At 34.4% G+C, this 21,105-nt stretch overlaps 1 protein-coding gene across 1 annotated transcript in view; it reads right to left on the reverse strand.

The window, feature by feature from the left end:
* The window catches only part of BRWD3 (bromodomain and WD repeat domain containing 3), a 131,285-nt gene that overhangs the window by 59,218 nt on the left and 50,962 nt on the right, over nt 1-21,105 (reverse strand). Inside the window, exons 9-17 of the mRNA XM_066357703.1 lie at nt 19,591-19,691; nt 19,008-19,078; nt 16,873-16,973; nt 15,340-15,380; nt 12,998-13,102; nt 12,055-12,208; nt 3,243-3,377; nt 2,082-2,210; nt 950-1,175 (exon numbers count right to left, since the gene is read on the reverse strand). Of these exons, the coding sequence (XP_066213800.1) occupies nt 950-1,175; nt 2,082-2,210; nt 3,243-3,377; nt 12,055-12,208; nt 12,998-13,102; nt 15,340-15,380; nt 16,873-16,973; nt 19,008-19,078; nt 19,591-19,691 (1,063 nt within the window). The remainder of the gene's footprint in view (nt 1-949; nt 1,176-2,081; nt 2,211-3,242; nt 3,378-12,054; nt 12,209-12,997; nt 13,103-15,339; nt 15,381-16,872; nt 16,974-19,007; nt 19,079-19,590; nt 19,692-21,105) is intronic.

The following is a 21,105-nucleotide window of genomic DNA, read 5'->3' on the forward strand; positions in this document are numbered from 1 at the left end:
TTAGATGTTTTAGTTTTGTTCCCTAGTTAATTTTCATGCTTTTCCTCCTTGTTTAAGAAATAGCATTTCATCAAAGTAACCATTAATACTGGGTAACACCATTTCATTATTTTACAAATCTTTAAAAGAAACATCATAAAAGAACATGCAACACTTCATTCTATACAGGTCAATTCAACTCTGAATGCCCTGGCAAGAAATCATTTGCAAGTCAATAACTTACTAGCTTCTATCTGGAAGAAAGCCTACATGTAACAAAGATATGAAGGCATTCTGGTGCGGGATGGCGGGGGTAGGGTGGAAAAAGCAGTATATATAAGTAAATATGCTAATCAGAAGAATTGCTTTGATCGAGTTTATTTCAATGTTTTATTCTACTATTCACCCATTATGCTTCATAACTGTTTCAACATTCTCTAAGATTGAGCGTTATTTAAGCACTTACAATCTGTCTCCCCAACACTCAATACCTTTTTGCTTTTCGAACATGAGAATAGGTAAATAGCCTTTTTCCAGTATGCGGTTCTAAAATGTACTCTTCTTAGGTCCATTAACTATGGATTCTCAAATAACAATACTATAAGCAGTGCAATTTCATCTATTATAAAAGCTTGACACATTCAAGTTAGCACTTGTAACCATTACTATTATAGAAGTTAACAGTATAAACAACAGGGTCATACATAGGTTCAAGACACTGAGAAAGCAGGTCATTCTTTGCTTAAACATATTCTTGTTTGTCCTAACACTTTTATCTGTGTCTAGGTGAGATAAGCAATGTAAAAGTACTCTGTGGTAAGGTAAAGAGTACGAAGTAACTGAAATTTAATAGCAGTAGAATATATTATAATCTGCCAGACAGTTTCATAGGGGACATATATCATAGAAAGAACAGCAGCAAGTAAAATATTTTGCATATATTTGAAATTTAATTTTGGAGATAACATACCATTAGCCACATATCCCAGCTGTGGTATAAGTTGTTCATCCTTACAATTTTCCCGTCCTGGTACTAGCCTTTGGAATTTTGTGGGATGAGGATTTCCATCAACATCCACCAAGAATGGGGGAGGCATGAGGTGAGGAGCTTGTTGGGTTTGTTCATCTAATACATAGTTGTTGGCATCACGGATAAGAGGTCGATAATCCGTGTGGAAGAACATCTGATCTGGAATCTTTATGACAGATGTTTAATATTTATGCCCACAAGGAATTTATAGATAAGTATTTATTTTCATTCCCAGACCACATGCATTTTTCAAATCAGACAATTTTTGCATTCTTTTTTATTCTTCCATGGCCATATGTTTCATCCAGGTAGACATGAATCACCTAGAGTGTAATCCCATCTTTTTTCCACAAAATCCTACAATCAGTATTACCTTCTTTTCCTAAATCATATTTCTCCAATTAGGATAAGAAGTAAAGCAACAACACAGTAGATAAAATTAGGTATTTTTATTTAAGTTGCAAAAATCATATAAACCTTTATAACTATTTTTCTTGCTTTTCCTTCCAATAAAGAGAGATGGAGTACAATATTAACAATGAAGAGGTAAATATCAGTTGCCTAAAGACACTCATGGGTAATAGAAGTATTGAGCTGAACTTAGTGATTATGAATTATCTTCCAACTATTTCAAATTCACAGCTAATAAAATTTAAGGAACTGATGAAATCAGTCTCCAAAGTATTTTAATAAGATCAATAACAGATAAAGCAGCCAAGCAAGAAAATAAACACTCGATCACCAGCTTTTTATTCCCAATTTATGGTAAGTACAGGATGTAATCTAATAAAGTTGCCCTCCTATTATACCTGAAAGGTAGTATAGAGAATATGTTCCAAGTAAAAGGATTTCCGATTGAATTTTTCTATCTACATCATGCTATACATACCTTAATTACTATTAAGTGTTATATTCTGGTAGTGATAAAAAATTTTAACAAGAAAGGTGATTTTGTTATTTTATACCTAGTAACACACAATAACCCTTATTAACTAAAGACTTCAAAGAAAAATTATAAATTATGCAACCTAAAATTGAAGGTTTATAAGAAAAATTAAATATACTAACTAACCTTTTCGTAGTATTTACTGCATCCAAAACCAAAAAGCAGCAAATGCCCATGAGAATCTGTGCAGGCAAAATTATTTCCATCTGGTGAAAATTTACAATCAAACACTGCACCATGGCCTTGGCCTTCAATCTGAAATTTAGAAGAGTCATTTTAAGTCATCTTAAGAGGTAATTTTCAAGTAATAGGTAGGCAATAGCTCCTGCTTGCTAATATCTTGAATTATGTGATGCAGAATTCCAATGTACTCTCTGATTTTTGTAGCCAGAACTCTAATGAAACAGTAAGCTCTAAAAAAAAAAAAACTAGGGAGAATAAAAATGCAATGAATGGTATCAAACATCTCTAGCACTGTCATATTTCAAGAAGTACTAAACGAGTACCTAAGGAGACTTAAAAAAGATCTGAATTATAAATTTAAAAAGGTGCTATCTCAGCAAAGTCTAAATATTATCTTCACAGCTTAAATTGTATTGCAAGTAAGCCTTAAAATAACCATCCTTAAATTAAAGCATACAAATCAATTTTATTAACAAAAGATAGGGCATTATCAATGCTCTGGATCTGTATGAAGCCTTATAAAAGGGAGCTCAAAGCCAGCACTTTAGAAATGTTTAGTCAGAACTGTTCAGAAAGGGGTACTGAAGATGAATGAGTAGTCCCATCATCACAGAAAGGTGCTCTACTGGGAGAAGAGATATCTCACTAGATTTTTACATGATTTTTATGAAATATATAGTAACAGTATTTATATTTCCAATTTCACATTTGTCAAACAACTCCTTGATTACTAAGTCATATGATGTTCACCAGAGGCAGATTAAATACAGTCAACCGTTGTGATTCATAAATTAGGATGATAGTTTAAACATTAACCTTTTTGTGAGTTTGGTTAGTGTTAGCTCCAAAAGCTTTGTAAATTTGAATTTCTAGAATTTAGGTCTGGGACCAGTATTTGAAAAATGCTCACATCAAGATAACAGAGTCACCCTGAAAGGTATAGTTTTCTGCTGGCCTTACACTCAGGTCTTGAGTCATTCTCTATTACTGTGTAGATTTAAAAACAGATCACAAGAGGTTCTTTGGAACTAGGTATACTTGAATTACCAAGTTGTTATAAAAGAGAAGCCAGTTTTATATGAACTTAGCCCAATTTTTTCTTACCATGTTAAAATAATTCCGAATTTTGGTCCCCTGGTCAAGGTCCCAAATAAAGATGTTCCCATCATGGCCTGCTGAAAGTATGATCCTTTGATCAAATGGATGTGCTTCCAAAACAAATACTTCATCGTCATGGCCCTGTGATACAACCAATATTAAACATCAAAATAACCCCAAGTATCTGGTTTATTTGTTCAAAAGTTCTTGGGAGTGTGCCATCAATTTGATTCAGATTAATTCATACGCACCAACTTAACAGCATTTACAACATGGACACTACAATAAATACTTAAGTAAGATTTCCTTCTATATTCAAGTGCTGATTTCATGAAGTATTCAATAGGCAGAAAACCTGAAAAAGTGTTTTAACAATATAGTTCACAACAGTTATAGTTCATTAGCTGGGCCCCTGAAGTAGAACTGATATTTCTAGGACTCTGTTATTTTTAAAAGAACACAGAAAATGTGACAAAGAGAATCACTCATTAATACCCAGTTATGCCATAGTGATAACAAACCTTCATTGTTCTTCATCCAGCAGTCTCTATTACTGGTTTTCAAATTGTATTTTAGGAAGTCCCCATGATACACTCAAACAACAAAATATAGTAGCTCTGCCCTTTATCCACTTTATAATTAAAACTTTCATTTAGTATACTATCTGAAAAATGGGTTTGCTTCTAAAATTTTTGAAAACCAATGTGCTATGTATATGTTTCCCTTCTAATAAATCAATCATTAGCAGTATATAGAGATCTTAGATCAGAGACCTGCAAACAAACCTGCAGGCCAAATCCAGCTCCCAGATATTTTTGTGCAGACAGCTTTGCAAGCTAATACTGGTTTTACATTTTTTAAAATGTTGTAAAAAGCAAAAGCAGGAATATGCAACAGAGATGTTATACGGCCTGCAAAGGCTAAAATATTTACTATGTGGCCTCTAAAAGAAAAGAGTTTATCATCCGATTTAAACCATGGTTGATTTTCCTTAATTCCTGATTAGAGAGTACCATGATTCATAACAGGCGACAAGTCTTAGAAAAGCACATAGGACATACTGTAGTCACATTTCTCTTAGTAAAACATCAACACATCACACATCAGGAGCTCCTAAAAATTATCAGAATATTTTGAAAAAAAAAGTGCATCTTATTCCAAATCATTGTATAAAAAAAGAGTATCCTGCCATATTACCATTATAAATAAAAATACAGCTTATTTAAAAATAACTGCAGACTGGCTCAAAATGTGAAGTGTTAAAATGAAGAGGTAAAAATCTTACTACAATATATATTGTTACAACTGAAAATTTACCAAAACACATTTCCCAGTAACTACTAAAAATTTTATTTCTTTGTTATAACAAAAATCTCTTCCTGAATAATTGATTTAACAAATACTTTCTCCAGTTCCAAACAGGTAAACAATAAAATTATTTTGTTAAACTCTAATGATACAACCACCTCTATGTAAAATGGGAAAAACAGGCTTTTAAATAGGGGGTTTCATATTTTGGTTATATGCCTTAGGATAGGAAATAGTTATCGGATCATAGGGAACAAAACTTAGTCAAATTTAGTCATATCTTAAGATTTATCATTAGTTCTATTTTTATTTATTAAGCACATCACTATTTCTACCATTGCAATACAAATCCAAACTACTGTCATGACTCATCCTACCCTCAACTCCTATAGTACATACCAAAAGTCATTTTTATGTCCATTCCAATCTATTCTCTCTATTCTGTTATCTGAATTATACGGTATTTATCAAAAACAGTAATTTACACACCATTCTTATGCTTTTAAACTCTTTAATGTTTCCTATTAGTCTTAGGACAGATCTCATATGAGACCTTAAATGGTTTGCCCTTGTCCATTTTTCCAGACCTGGCTGATAACATTCTGTTTCTGCTTTCTGTGCTCTAGCCAAAAACTGTCTTTCTGTCAACTCCCTTCTACCGCAGAACCTTTGTACATGCCTTTCCTTATTTCTGTAAGGATGTTACAACCTCATCACATATATACCTTATCAAATATTTATCGATTCCCTCACCATGTTGAGAAAGAAAATAAAAAAGGAAATATAGGATAGTGATAAACACTATGAAGAAAATAAAGCAAAATAAGGCCACTCTAGAGTGTTTGATCAAAGATGACCTTGTTAAAAAGGTGACATTTAGGCTGAAACCTGGGTAATTTCTATTTACCTTTCAAAGTTTAACTCAAACTTCACTTCCTGCCTGATCTGGCTGTGGTACAGTAGACAGAGTGTTGGATTGGGATGCAGAGGTCTCAGGTTCAAAACTCTGAGGTCACCAGCTTGAGCACAGGCTCACTAGTCTAATGTGGGATCAGAGACATGACCCTATGTTCACTGGCTTGAGCCCAAAGGTCACTGACTAGAAGCCCAAGGTCGCTGGCTCAAGCAAGGGGTCACTTTCTCTGCGACAGCCCCCCACCCAGGTCAAGGCACATATGAGAATGTGTGAGAAGCAATGAACGAACAACTAAGGAGCTGCCACAAAGAACTGATGATACTCAAGTCTTTCCCTTCCTGTCTATCTGTTTCTCTTTCTGTCTCTGTCACACACACACACACACACACACACACACACACACACATCAAACAAAAACAAAACACACAACAAAAAACTGTACTTCCTTGGGAAATTTTCTTTGACCCTCCCAAACCAGGTTTTATCACCCTGTTAGAAACTTGCATATTATTTTGCACATTTCTTTCTTAGCATTTATTAGATTATTTTTTTTCTCCTAGTAGGCTAAAATCTCATTTATTCCTAACTCCTAACTCCGTGGGTGGCACACAGGAGATCCTCAATAAGTATTTGATGAATGGAAGAACTTTAAAATTGTTAACAGAAGACTTCAGCCCAAGATGGCAACAGCTAAAAATGGTACTCAAATCCTTTTACAACATATCAAAACTACAACTAAATTACAGACCAATCAAAATTTAGAACCATCTTAAATCTGGTTGAATTGAAGTCCTTAAACTTGGGATTTAAAGAATAAGCCACATTGAGACTGTCCAATAGGAGGGGCAGAGATGCAGAATGGACTTGTCCCACATGAGCATGTGATGGTTTAAAATCAGGAGGGATAGCTCAGCTATGGAGGTCTCCCATGAGGAGTAAGGGGTCCCAATGCCGTGGGTAAAGCTGGGAGAAGTAGCCACTTTCTGTATAACACATAGAAACAAAAACAAGAAAGAAGCCAAAAAGCAGAGGCAAAGAAATATGTCCCAAACAAAAGAACAAGAAAAATCTCTAGAAAAAGAACTAAACAAAGCACAAAGAAGCAATTTACCATATATAGAGTTCAAAACAATGATTATAAGAATAATCAAAGAACTTAGTAAAAATTTCAAAAAAATAATAAGCATAAAAAGGGATATAGAAATCATAAAAAAGAACCAGTCAGAAATGAAGGACACACTAAATGAAATAAAGAATAATTTACAAGGAATCAATAGTAGCATCAATCTGAAAATCAAATCAGAGTTGGAATATAAGGAAGCAAAAAGTGCCCAATCAGAACGGCTAAAAGAAAAAAGAATCCAAAAAAAAAAAAAAAATAAGTAAGTGTAAGGAGTCTCTGGGACAATTTCAGGCATACCAACATTTGCATTATGGGGGTGCTGAAAGGAGAATATGACAGAAAACTTCCCTAAACTGATGAAGGAAATAGACAAGTTCAGGAAGTGCAGAGTCCCAAAAAAGATGAACCCAAAAAAGTCCCCCACCAAGACGCAGCATAATTAAAATGCAAAAAAGTTAAAGACAAAGAGAGAATTTTTAAAACAGCAAGAGGAAATCAGTTGCCTACAAGGGAGCTCCCATAACTATCAGCTGATTTCTCAATACAAACTTTGCAGGTCTGAAGGGAGTGCAAGAAATATTCAAAGTGATGAAAAGTACCTACAACCAAGATTACTCTACCCAGCAAAGATATAATTTAGAATTGAAGGACACATAAAGAACTTCCCAGACATGAAAAAGCTAAAAGAGTTCATCACCACCAAATCCGTGTCACAAAAATTTTAAAGAATCTTTGTTAAGATGAAGAAAAAAAAAATCTAAAAATATAAACAATAAAATGGCAATAAATACATATCTATCAACAATTGAATCTAAAAAACAAAACGAACAAACAAGCAAAACAGAAACATACTCATAGATACAGAAACAGTTTGACAGATAGAAAGGGGATTAGGGGTGGTTGAAACAGGTGAAGGGATTAAGATATGCAGACTAACTCTTGCAGAAGGCACAGGGATGTTGAGTACAGTATAGAAATATATTCAATGGTGTTCTAATAACCATGTGTGGCATCAGATGGATGTAAGACTTATCAAGATGAGCATAGCTTAGCAAGTTATATAATGTCTGATCACTGGGCTGTACACCTGAAAATAATATGATGTTGTATATCAACTGTAAATGAAAAATAAAAAATGATTTAAAAAAATGTTAACACAGAAAATAAGCTTTTTACTAACTCTAAGTAAATTCGACTGCTATAAAGACTAAAAAGTAATCTGTTCTAAAATTTCTTCAGTAAAATTCACTGAAAACAGATGACCCATAAGTCAGCTCATGAAAAGAGTGCAACTAAATAGAACGCTAAATTAAAGTACTTATTAAGACAGAACTTTACATGGATTTAAAAACCAATGGCTAAAACACAGCCTTTAAAATTGTGATTTTTAGACAAATAGGGTTGTGCTATGTAATAATGCAGCTCCTAGGCACATGTGGTTATTAAGCATTTGAAATGTAGCTACTCTGAATTGAGGTATTTTCTCAGTGTAAAACAAACAAGATTTCAAGGATTTAATGTAAAAAAAGAATGCAAAATATTTCATCAATATTTTTGTATTAATTACATATGTAAATAAAAATATTTTGGATATACTAGGTAAAAAATATTTAATATATTATCAAAATTAATTTCACCTGTTACACTTTATTTTTTATTGTGGTTACTAGAAAAATTAATATTCTATATGCAGCTTATATTATATTTCTATTAGAACATGCTGACAGAGACAAACATTTCCCAATAAAGAGTCAGGCAGCCTGACTAGGCAGTGGCACAGTGGATAGAGCATTGGACTGGGACACAGAGGACCCACGTTTGAGACCCCGAGGTCACCAGCTTGAGGCCAAAGTCACTGACTTGAGCAGGGGGCCACTAGGTCTGATGCAGCCCTCCGGTCAAGGCACATATGAGAAAGCAATCAATGAGCAACTAAGGTGCCACAACAAAGAATTGATGGTTCTCATCTCTCTCCCTTCCTATCTGTCTGTCCCTATCTGTCCCTCTCTCTGTCACCATAAAAAAAATCAGGTAAACAGTAAAGGATTTTCCACACATATTAATAAAAACTTATATCAGAGAACAGAGAAAACCACAATGAGGTAAGTATTGGTTTAAAGCAGGGGTAGTCAACCTTTTTATACCTACCGCCCACTTTTGTATCTCTGTTAATAGTAAAATTTTCTAACCACCCATCAGTTCCACAATAATGGTGATTTATAAAGTAGGGAAGTAACTTTACTTTATAAAATTTATAAAGCAGAGTTACAGCAAGTTAAAGCATATAATAATAAGTACTTACCAAGTACTTTATGTTCGATTTTCACTAAGTTTGGCAGAATAAATCTTTATAAAACAACTTACTATAGGCCTGACCTGTGGTGGCGCAGTGGATAAAGCGTTGACCTGGAAATGCTGAGGTCGCCGGTTCGAAACCCTGGGCTTGCCTGGTCAAGGCACATATGGGAGTTGATGCTTCCACTTCCTCCCCCCTTCTCTCTCTCTGTCTCTCTCTCCTCTATCTCTCTCTCTCTCGCCCTCTCTCTCTCCTCTCTAAAAATGAATAAATAAATAATTTAAAAAATGAAAAAAAATAAAACAACTTACTATAGTTAAATCTACCTTTTTATTTATACTTTGGTTGCTTCACTACCACCCACCATGAAAGCTGGAACGCCCACTAGTGGGCGGTAGGGGCCAGGATGACTACCACAGATTTAAAGATAAAATGAAGAATCTAAAATTCCACTAAGCACAGTGTTAGGGTTTTATTTAGGAAAGAGGACTTGGGAAGTATACGAAAGGTGAATTGTAAATCTACCCATAATTACGTCAATCTTTAGAAACCTCAGGACCTTAGAAAAGATTATCTCACAAAGGAGTCCAATACAGATGGAAGCATTATATGCTGCAAAGTAAACTTAGTTTACTTTGTTTACTTGGTTTCTAGTCACTACCAGTTACTACTGTATAAACCAGTGGTTCTCAAAGTGTGCGCCCTGGCACACTGGTGTGCCCTAGAAGATTTCCAGGTGCACTCTATGGTATTCCAGAGAAATGTGTGCCTGTTGGGGACCAAAAAACCAGCAGGGTTTTTGGAGTTTAGATTTTTGGGGGACAGAGGTGTGGAGGAATTGGCTGAAAGCTGACAGTCTGCCCAACCCCCCACCTCACTTGCCTGATTAGGTTGCAAAGGGCTGTGAAGCTGTGGTGCTGGATTGTTTACACTACCCCCCATGTTCCCCGGAGAGACTGGAGGCAAGTTTCTTCTATCCTTTGTTTGGTGTCAAGTTAAGATGATATGTATGGTGGAGGTTTTCTGCACTCAACACAATGAAGAGTAAAAAGAGAGGAACTCTTTAATGTATGGACGAGGAAATGAGAGTTTGCCTTTCAAATATATGCCCAAACATTGAAGAAATCGCTAGGACACATCAAGCTCGTGTTTCTCATAAACACAAGAATGAAAAAAACAACAAATTTGCACCAGGACGTGCGGAATTTACTAAATCTTACTAAGAATGTGTCTATATATATAAAAAGATCACTCCTTTGTTTTTATTTTTTTAACCCCTTTTTTAATTCTAAAAAGCGTAACTCAAAAAATGTGACATAAAAATGCTTTTAATGTCAGAATAAATTTAATTTTGTCATATTTATTTTGTTTAATTACTATAAAAGCACGCTTGGACTGTATATTATTTTTCTTTAATATTTGACTTAATTATTATAACATAATTCTCAGAAATTTGTATATAGTGTGCCTACAATTATTTGTAGGATTTTAAATGTGCTCTGGCTTCAAAAAGTTTGAGAACCACTGGTAAATCATCCCTTTTAACCTTTTTTCATCCCATAGCACACATAAACTACTAAAATTATGCGACACACCAGAAAACATATATTATACTTTTTGCCGATCTGACAAAAAAATAGTTTCAATTTATTTACACTGGATAGCTATTGTGTTGGCTGTTGTTACTTTTTTATTTAGAGGGAAAAGTGTCCCTGATTAAATTGTCAGGTATTGCATGTTTTAAAAATTTGTGTGGCATACCAGCATGCTGAGGCACATTGGTTGAAAACTTCTGGTATAAAACATAGGCCAATCACGTGACCCTTCCCTTAAATTTCTTACAAATCAATAATTGAATTTAACTTGAAGTCAACCTATACCATGATAAACTGACAAGTCTTGACTACAGCCATGCAATTTCAGTTATTAATCCTATCAACTTTTCGTACCACAAATATGCAGCTTTTTACTATGACATATACATTTGTGCTTTTTTTTGTTTTTTATTGTTTGTTTTTGTATTTTTCTGAAGTGAGAAGCAGGGGAGAGGCAGAGAGACAGATTCCCGCATGCGCCCAACCGGGATCCACCCAGCATGCTCACTAGAGGGCGATGTTCTGACCATCTAGGGTGTTGCTCCGCTGCAATCAGAACCATTGTAGCATCTGAGGTGGAGGCCGTGGAGCCATCCTCAGCACTCAGGCCAACTTTGCTCCAATGGAGCCTTGGTTGTGGGAGGGGAAGAGAAACATATAGAGAAAGGAGGAGAAGGGTGGAGAAGCAGATGGGCGCTTCTCCTGTGTACCCTGGCCAGGAATCGAACGCAGGACATCCACATGCCAGGCCGATGCTCTACCACTGAGCCAACCAGACAGGGCCGACATATATATTTGTTAAAAGAGGAAAGTACACTTGACCTGTGGTGGCACAGTGGATCAAGCATCGACCTGAAACGCTGAGGTTGCTGGTTCTAAACCCTAGGCTTGCCCGGTCAAAGTACATATGGGAGTTGATGCTTCCTGCTCCTCTCCCCTTCTCTTTCTCTCTCTCTCTCTCTCTCTCTCTCTGTCTTTCTTCTCTAAAATGAATAAATAAATAAAAATAATTAAAAGAGGGAAATAGGTATATCTTTTTCTCCAAACTTCTTTCTCTTACCTCTATTTTTTTTGTATAAACTAATCTATGAAGGTAAAACAGACAAGATATCCTTGTCAAAATAAACTAAGTTCTATCCCTAAAACAGTAACAAGAAAATCTCCCAACTCGCCCTGGTCAGATAGCTCGGTTGGTTAGAACATCGTCCTGATACACAAATGTTGCTTGTTCAAACCCCGCTCAGGGCACATGCAGAAACAGATCAATGTTTCTGTCTCTCTCCCTTCCTCTTTCTCTAAAATAATTAAATCTTGAAAAAATGTCCCAACTCAAGCTAAAATGAAAATAACTCACATACCTTTGACTGCATACAATAATATAACAAATTAATAAATACTAGATATGAAAAGGATCTTGAAAATTTTCTTAACTGCTTTTAGCAGCTATGCCATGTATCATCACTATTTTGCACTTCTGCGAAGGATAGTTAAGTCATAACAAGTAAACTACAACTTAAGTTTCCTATCTTCTAGAATGTCCTTTTGGAACATTTTATTTATTCTCAATATAGAATACTTACAGATAAAGTATGAAGAAGTTGCCCTGTGACTGAATTCCATACTTTCAAAAGGAAATTGTTCACTGCAGTAATAATGGTGGTGTCATAGCGATCCCAGGCTACCATAGTCACCTTAAGTTTAGTGACTTTATCTTCTCCAGATGGCAAGTTATTCCTAAACAAAATAATTTGCAGTATTCATACACCATAAAATTTTAACAAAAGTGCAACTATAATAGCAAATTATGTCAAAAATTTCCCCAAGGTGACACAAATTTTAGATCTAAAAATCCTAAACTATACTTTTAAGTACTGATGAAATAAAAGAATAAAAATACATACATAGGGCAATACTAATAGCTTATTTTAGGCTGAAAAAAAAGGACACAAAATGGCAAAGTTTTAACAGTAATTTACACAAGAACAACAACAACAACAAACAGAAAACAAGGGGAAAAAAACAGGGCCATACACTAAAGAGGTAATTATATATCTTCAAAACAACAGATGCTGATTAAATATACTTATATCATTGTGTAGGAAGGCTAACAAAAAGGGAACTTATAAAGTTATCCTTTGCAAGTTAGAGAAATAAAAATTTTATGACATATAATAGGGAGAATCTGTATAAAATAAACAGTATTGTGTGTGTGTGTGTGTGTGTGTCTATAGAGAGAGAGGAAACTAAGGCAGAGAATGACTCGGGCAATAGTAGAAGACAGTGATCACAAGAGCTGAGAATTTTAAATGAGTCAGTAATGTTTCTATCATCTAGTATGTCAATTAGCAGCAAAAGGCAATTTATTCAGAAACTAAGTACAGATGCAAAGTTAACACCCACCAATTAACTCTGAACTATTTATCAATCTAAAAAGAAATTTTATTTTCATTATTAAGTATAATTCAATAACAAAAGATACTATACCTTCTGAGAACCACAGAAATATCTAACATCCACTCTTACCCAGTCATTTTGGTAGCCATATCTAGCACTATACTCTTCCATTCTTGTTGCTGATACTGCCATATTCTTGCTGTTCCATCTCTACTGCCACTAACAAATCTTAAACTGCAAAGAAACAGTAAAAATACTCTTATTACTTGTTTCCAAGAAGAAATAACCTTCTTGCTAATCATAAAAGTAATATTTTAATCCACATACACCACTGGAGAGAACAAAAATGGTATTTTTTTTTTAAAGATGAAGAAGCATTTATTCTATTATTCACAAAAGCGGTTATAGTCATAATAGGCCAAAAAGTGGTACAGCCTAGATGTCCATCAGTTGCTAAATAGATAAATAAATTGTGGTACATTCATACAATAAAGTATCATTCATCAAAAAAAGGAATGAATGACACATGCTGCAACATGGATGAATACTGAAATATTATGGTAAGTGAAAGAAGTCAGTCACAAAAGATTCCAATTAAATGAAATATCCAGAATGGGTAAATCTATAGACAAAAAGAGAATGGCTTTCCAGAGCTGAGTATAGGATATAAAACAAATGGGGATTGAGAGCTAGAAGGTATGAGATTTCTTTCTGAGGGGATGAAAATGTTCTAACATTGATTGTGGTGAGTGTTGTACAACTCTATGAATATATTAAAAACCATTAAATTTTTCATGTGGATTATATCTCAAAAAGCTGTTATAAAAATACATTCATTCATCAATAATTCCATCAAAGTATATACTTTTCTACTTTTGAAGACTTTATTAAAGAAATACCTATAGCCTGACCAGGTGGTGGCACAGTGGATAGAGCATTGGACTGGGATGCGGAGGATCCAGGATTGAGACCCGGAGGTCGCCAGCTTTAGCACAGGCTTGTCTGGTTTGAGCAAAAGCTCACCATCTTGGACCCAAGGTCGCTGGCTCAAGCAAGGGGTCACTCGGTCTGCTATAGCCCCACGGTCAAGGCACATATGAGAAAGCAATCAATGAACAACTAAGGTGTCTCAATGAAAAACTAATGATTGATGCTTCTCATCTCTCTCCGTTCCTGTCTGTCCCTATCTATACCTCTCTCTGATTCTGTCTCCATAAAAATAAATAAATAAATAAAAATAAAAAAATAAGAAAAAGGCAAAGAAATAAATTCAGATTCTTCTAGCATGAGAAAGTTGTATTTGTACAAAATTTCAAGTGTTTAACTAAATGTAGTACAGTAAATCAACCGTAAAAATCATTTGAATGTTTTTTTCATGCTAATACAGATATCATTCTTTGTAGACCATCATTATTTACTCTTGCATTTAAGAAAGATGAACAAACATCGTAGTAATTACCTACTCTCCTAAAATATTTAAAAATAAAACAGGATCATCTACATGAAGTCCTTAGGGAAATACATAGATACAAATTATGCTAAGTGTTATATTTTTTAATCTATTCTTGGTTCATTTTTAGTCCAGGGAAGATTATCACCTTTTCCGGATCAAACATTTGAGAGGGTACAAGAATACCTGTATGTAATTTCTGTGTTTCAAATACATAGTAAATATGTGTCATATGAGTAGTAAACACAATTAGTGATACAGATGTTCAGTAGGACACAGGATAGCTAAAATCTGGAGCAGTCAGGAAAGATCTCAGGGAGGGCCATAAACCTTAAAAGACAAAACTTAGAGAAGAAGAGGAGAAATGGAGGTAAGAAGAGTGGAAGAGAGAAGGAGGATTTGGAAGAAAGAAGTGAAGAGGGGGTAGTTGATGATATTTCTGGGTAAGAATGGTGTAAGGTGAAGTATAAGCAAAAGAATGGATGAGAAAGTATATGTAGAATTTAACAAAAAAAGATTAAATCAGTTAGGGTGGATCTAAGGATGTACAGGGGAACAGTAGATGAATTCAGAATGTACATCTAAGTAAGTCAAACTGTAGAGAGTTCTGAATATCAGGCTAAGATATTTGACTTCTATTCCATAGAACAAGAAATAACACTAAAATTATCTGAAGAGAGCAACAGTGATCTGGCAGAGATAGGATGTATTTAGAAGGGAGAAGAAAATTGATGGTAATGGGTCATACAACAGAATCTTGACTAAGGTGGATGATAAAAGAAATGGCAAAAGCAAAAAAGAATAATTTAGAAAAAACTGATAGCCTATGACTACTACTTGAACAGGAGTTTACAGATGAAGTAAGGATGTCATCAAAGATAGACAAGGGCTTTCAGCGTAAGTGACCAGATAGAAAATAAAATATGTAGAGCAGAAGTAGCTACTTGGAAAGGAATGGAGATAAATTATATCCAACATCTACTTACAAAGTTATGTACTATAATATACACTATATAGTTACCTGTCTCCATTGTTACAGAACTGAACAGCAACAACTTTGTCCTAAGACATAAAACAACAGATTTTCATTAGAATTAATTTATTTGTAAAACAAATAAAACACTCTTTCCCTCAAATTCACATACTAAAGCCCCATGAAGTAGATTGTTTATTATTAAAATTTTCTTTAAAAACTCAAATTTTCTTTTAAACCATAAATGAAGGTTGAAACACTGCATTAACTAAGGAGGAAAACTCATCTGCAGTAATTTGAGACAAACCAGACATAAGCAAACCTGTTTCTAAACCATAATCTCAAGAGATAGATAGAGAGTACAAAATAGGTTTGAAGTTTATTATGCCCCTCATAATGAGACAGTATAGTAAGCTAAAATATCACCTTAAGATGACTGATTTGAAACTAGTCGAAATTTCCCACTTAACTCTTTTTAAAATTTCAGAAAAGGAAATCGGTAATTTCCTGTTTCTCACATGGTTTATTTAATTATTTTTCAATGAAGTCACCTGACAGGTATTATATACTGCTCACAAAAATTAGGGGATATTTCAAAATGAATATGAAATGATAAAATATCCTCTAATTTTTGTGAGCTGTTAATTTAGATACGGCTATTGAATCTTCTTTTAAGATAATGTACATTGTAGTAATGAGAAGGTTAAAGTATAAGCCAAAATAGGCATTTTCCTTCTCTTTATTTCTTGATAATAAATATAAAATCATATAAAATGTACCATCAAATATTGTAGTTTCAAAAAACATTCATTCATACTTAATTTTTAAAAAGTTCAGATAGTAAATACCTTTGTACTTAATTATTTTTTCATCTTTAAAATTATTCAACTGTCTATGTTCAGAGGTGGCTGTGATTCACACTGCTTCAGGACTCCACTCTATTTATCTAACATATTCTAGATTCTCACTACCAGTTGCAATAATTGGTTTCAGATGTTCTCAAAGGACATCTTATTTCCAATGACTAATAACCACCACCAATTTCAACAGGGAATGTTTCAAGTTTCCTGATATTTTTACTTAGCTGGGCTCCTGCAAAAATATTTTTTCTATTTGCCCCCTTGATTTTTCCCATTTACTTGTCATCACCTTCAAGCACTCTGAAAACAATCAAATTAAGATCAACAAGCTAAATTCACTAAAAATTATTTTCTCCTAAGACATATTTAATGTATTTTAGTAAGTATACAGACATTAAAGTAACAAATAGCTTATATGATCAATAAAATGCAGCAGGTAAAAAGAGAATTTTCATAAACTATAACTGTAATACATGTATTTTTTCCTTTTTCCATATACTCAAATATAAACTATTTTAAATATTATAACCATATTAAACCCAAACTTCACATTGGTCATTTTAAAGGGACATGTTACCATATAGGTAACACCTACCTATATTAAACTAGCACCTACCTATATTAAACTAGAGTACAGACCAGATAAGAAATAAAACCAACTTTCCAGGGTCTCTAAAAAAGAAAGCAACATAGTTAAGTTTTTTCTTTTTTTTTTTCTTACCGTATGTGACTCTAATTCAGCAATTTTCTCAGGAGTCTCAGAACCCAAGTAATATATTCTAATCACATGGTCAGTGCTACCTGTTGTAATGAACATTCCACCTGGAGGATTAAAAAAAAAAACATTGCACCAAGGAACTCAAATAACCCTCTGGTTGCTTTTTTAGTTATATATAATATATTAACTTTTTTTTGACAGAGACAGATAGAGACAGACAGACAGGAAGGAAGAGATGAGAAGCATCAACTCTTTGTTGCAGTTCCTTAGTTGTTCATTGTTTTCTCATATGTGCCTTGACCAGAGGGGCTAGAACAAAGCAAGTGACCCCTTGCTAAAGCCAGCGATCTTGGGTTCAAGCTGGTGAGCCATGCTCAAACCAAATGAGACCATGCTCAAGCCAGTGACCCCATACTCAAGCTGGTGAGCCCATGCTCAAGACGGCAACCTCAGGGTTTCAAACTTGGGTCCTCTGTGTCCCAGTCCGATGCTCTATCCACTGCACCACTGCCTGGTCAGGCTAGATACTAACTTATATTAATAAAAATGGTTTCAAGAAGCACAAAGTTGCCTTGGCCAGTTGGCTCAGTGGTAGAGTGTTGGCCCAGCATATGGACATCTCAGGTTTGATTCCTAGTCAGAGCACACAGGAGAAGTGACCATCTGCTTCTCCACTCCTCTTCCTCTCCTTTCTCTCTCTTTGTCTCTCTCTTCCCCTCCTGCAACCATGGCTCAGTTGGAACAACTTGGCCCTGGGCACCGAGAATGGCTCCATGGCCTTGCTTCATGTGCTAAAATAGCTTGATTGTTGAGCAACTGAGCAACAGCCCCAGATGGACAGAGCATCACCCTGTAGGATGTTGCTGGGTGGATCCTAGTCGGGGTGCATGTGGGAGTCTGTCTCTTTGCCTCCCTGCTTCTCATTAAAAAAAAAACCCACAAAGTTATCTTCTAATGGTTACAGATATACATTTCAGCAAAAAAATAAGTAAACTTCAAGAAAAAAATAAATATTTAAAATACAACTATTCCTTTAACCCAATAAAAATACACCAACTATTAACTAAATACAGGACACTGGATCATAAATATTAATGGTCACAGCCTCAAAGAATTCTTTATATTTAATATAAAAATATGTTCCGGCCCTGGCCGGTTGGCTCAGCTGTAGAGCGTCAGCCTGGCGTGCGGGGAACCCGGGTTCGACTCCCGGCCAGGGCACATAGGAGAAGCGCCCATTTGCTTCTCCACCCCCCCCTCCTTCCTCTCTGTCTCTCTCTTCCCCTCCCGCAGCCAAGGCTCCATTGGAGCAAAGATGGCCCGGACGCTGGGGATGGCTCCTTGGCCTCTGCCCCAGGCGCTAGAGTGGCTCTGGTCGCAGCAGAGCGACGCCCCCTGGTGGGCAGAGCATCGCCCCTGGTGGGCATGCCGGGTGGATCCCGGTTGGGCGCATGTGGGAGTCTGTCTGACTGTCTCTCCCCATTTCCAGCTTCAGAAAAATACAAAAAAAAAAAATGTTCCAAAATTATTTATAAAAATGACTTACATCTATAATTCACTCTATACTACATTGGCTATAGTGGTGTTAAGTGCAAAAATGCATACATTTTTAGGATGATGAAAAAACTCTGGAGATAGGTGGTGGTGGTCATGTATACAAAATTAAATACATAATGCCACAGAACTGTACACTTTACATTGATTATTATAATGGTAAATTTTATATTTTACCAATATGAAAAAAGAAAAAAAGATTAACTAGTGTGCAATTCTTAGCATCAGAAAAACTCCATTAACACACTGCAAAACTGTCTTCTTTATGGAGCCAAACTACATGTTTTCTGAAAAGTCAGGGAAGGATTTTAGTGTTGAATTAGGGGTGAAAAGGCTTTGTTTCTACCAACTGAATTCTGCATTTATAAAAACATATTACTTTAAGTAAGAGAAGGAAAACTCAAAAGCTATCACAAGTTAGAATCTTATGGACTCCATCTATTACAAAATACGGTTCACATTTTTGGTGTGATCCCATTAACATGCAAGCATATGCATTTTTTTGTACATAAGAAAAAATACATCTTTTGTAACTGGATCATTTAATATTTGGGGCACTCAAAATATTCAATTTTCACACATACCAGAACTGAAAGATGAACAAGATATCTGAACTCCCGGTCTGGATCTCTCAGTAAATTTAACTGGGCGATCTCTAAGAGAAAAGAAATATTCTTTCTTTTTTACAATGTTCATTTAATGTGCAAGAACCTTAGCACACTGGATATTGACAGATTTATCATCAACATTATAGAATCCACAAAACTGAAGTGGTCAATAAGCATTAATCTCATCATTCACGTTTAAAATTCATTCAGCTTTCAAAATATACTTTATGATATCAGTTTTATTATTACAGCTTTATAAACCAATTACTGTGTTACTATTACTGCTACAACTTCAGAGCCTTCTTATCAGGATAAGAAATCAAACAAATACTTACTACCAAATTTTGGTGTATAAGTTAGTCTCTTCAACATTGCATTCATCAAATTTTCTTCTAAAACATCTAATATCCACTTGAAGTAGGTATGAATGTGTGTCCACATACATGCACACATACATTTATCTACTTAAATACATGGGCGATTAAGAATCTTTCAAAGTAATAAAAAATATCAATGTACTTGACTTTTTACAAAATTTCTAACCCAACTGTAAATTTACCTAAACTTCATTGTTTTTACATGCCATTGCCAGAAACAGATTGTTCCATCAGCACCAGTAGAAGTGAGGTATCTGGTTGTGCCTTTAGTTGATGGACAAAACTAAAAAAAAAAAAAAAAAAGAAAAAGGAAAAGAAAAAAAAAGAAAAAAATGTAATTCAATTAGAAAGCGTTTATGCTCAAACTTATTTTAAACATAGCATGTTCCAAAATTATAATCACTTTAAACAAATATACCTTAAATAAATTCATTTAAGAATTTCAGCTTCAAGAAAGTATTTAAATAACCTAGATTAATGAATATCCTACAAAAATATATTTTAAAAACTGAAGAAAAAAGTCAGTCATTAAATTCAGGATAAGATATTTTAGTTCTAAAAATAATTATTTATAGATTATTCAACATCTCTAAGTTTATTACTTCAATACTCTTAATGAAGAAAACAACTGACAAGGACATGACCAGTTAAACCATTACAAATCTGCTAAATATATGCTTATTTAGCAATAATTATGGGATTTTTAGATCCATATGAATAGGCCATCAGAAGTAAATTTATAATCAGTGATTAGTTAGCTAACAGCTAAGTACTTGAGTTTTAATATTTTGCTTTAAACTGTAACTTCAATGAAGTAAAAGATCTATTTAGTCCTTTTAAAATTTAAATAATTTCCATTTGCTTTGATGAATAATATAAACTATGTCATATCTCTGTTGGCATGTATCATTGTGGAAAAAAAATAGATTAAAACACTATATTTAAGTTGCTAATTTAAAGGATGACTTCTACCCTGGATGGACCATGAATGATCCTTATTTAAGATTCTGAAGATCTAATTCTCAGTATTTCACATGTCCTCAGGGAAAAAACAAAAACAAAATACACACACAAAGGGAAGAGCCACTTGGCTCATGATTCCTGGGACACAGGAGAAAAGTAAAAGAATCAAACCAGTCTCTAGCATGCCTTTGGGTTTTAAAAATCCCAAACAGAGATTAAATAAACACCTGTCGTTGAAATGAAAATGAAGGGTCAAGATGCATAGAGTTTAAATAAATTCTGAACTCACATTAAAAAAATGCTCATTAGAGATATTAGAAGTCATTTATTTAGTTTTCTTGTTCGGAAACACAGAACTTCAAATATCTAGAGTTTAAATCATACAAAAATGATTGATTAATATTATCCATTAATAACTGGTGTACAGTAAAGAAAGCCATACTCAAGTAGTATGCTTATATTTTCACTTCTGAGATAGAAAAGGTTGCATTAGAAAGTTTAATCCACAGTGTAAAGTTAAATCCATAGTGTATAGTAGGACTTTACAAATTACAGCCCACATGCCAAATCCAGCTTGCTGCCTGTTTCTATAAAGTTTTATTGGAACATATGACCTTACACCAGTGGTTCTCAAACTTTTTGAAGTCAGGGCACATTTAAAATATTACAAATAATTGTAGGTACAAAATATACAAATTTCTGAAAAATATGTTATAATAATTTTTTTTCATTTG

The sequence above is a fragment of the Saccopteryx leptura genome, chromosome X (assembly GCF_036850995.1).
Source record: "Saccopteryx leptura isolate mSacLep1 chromosome X, mSacLep1_pri_phased_curated, whole genome shotgun sequence".
NCBI lineage: Eukaryota > Metazoa > Chordata > Mammalia > Chiroptera > Emballonuridae > Saccopteryx > Saccopteryx leptura.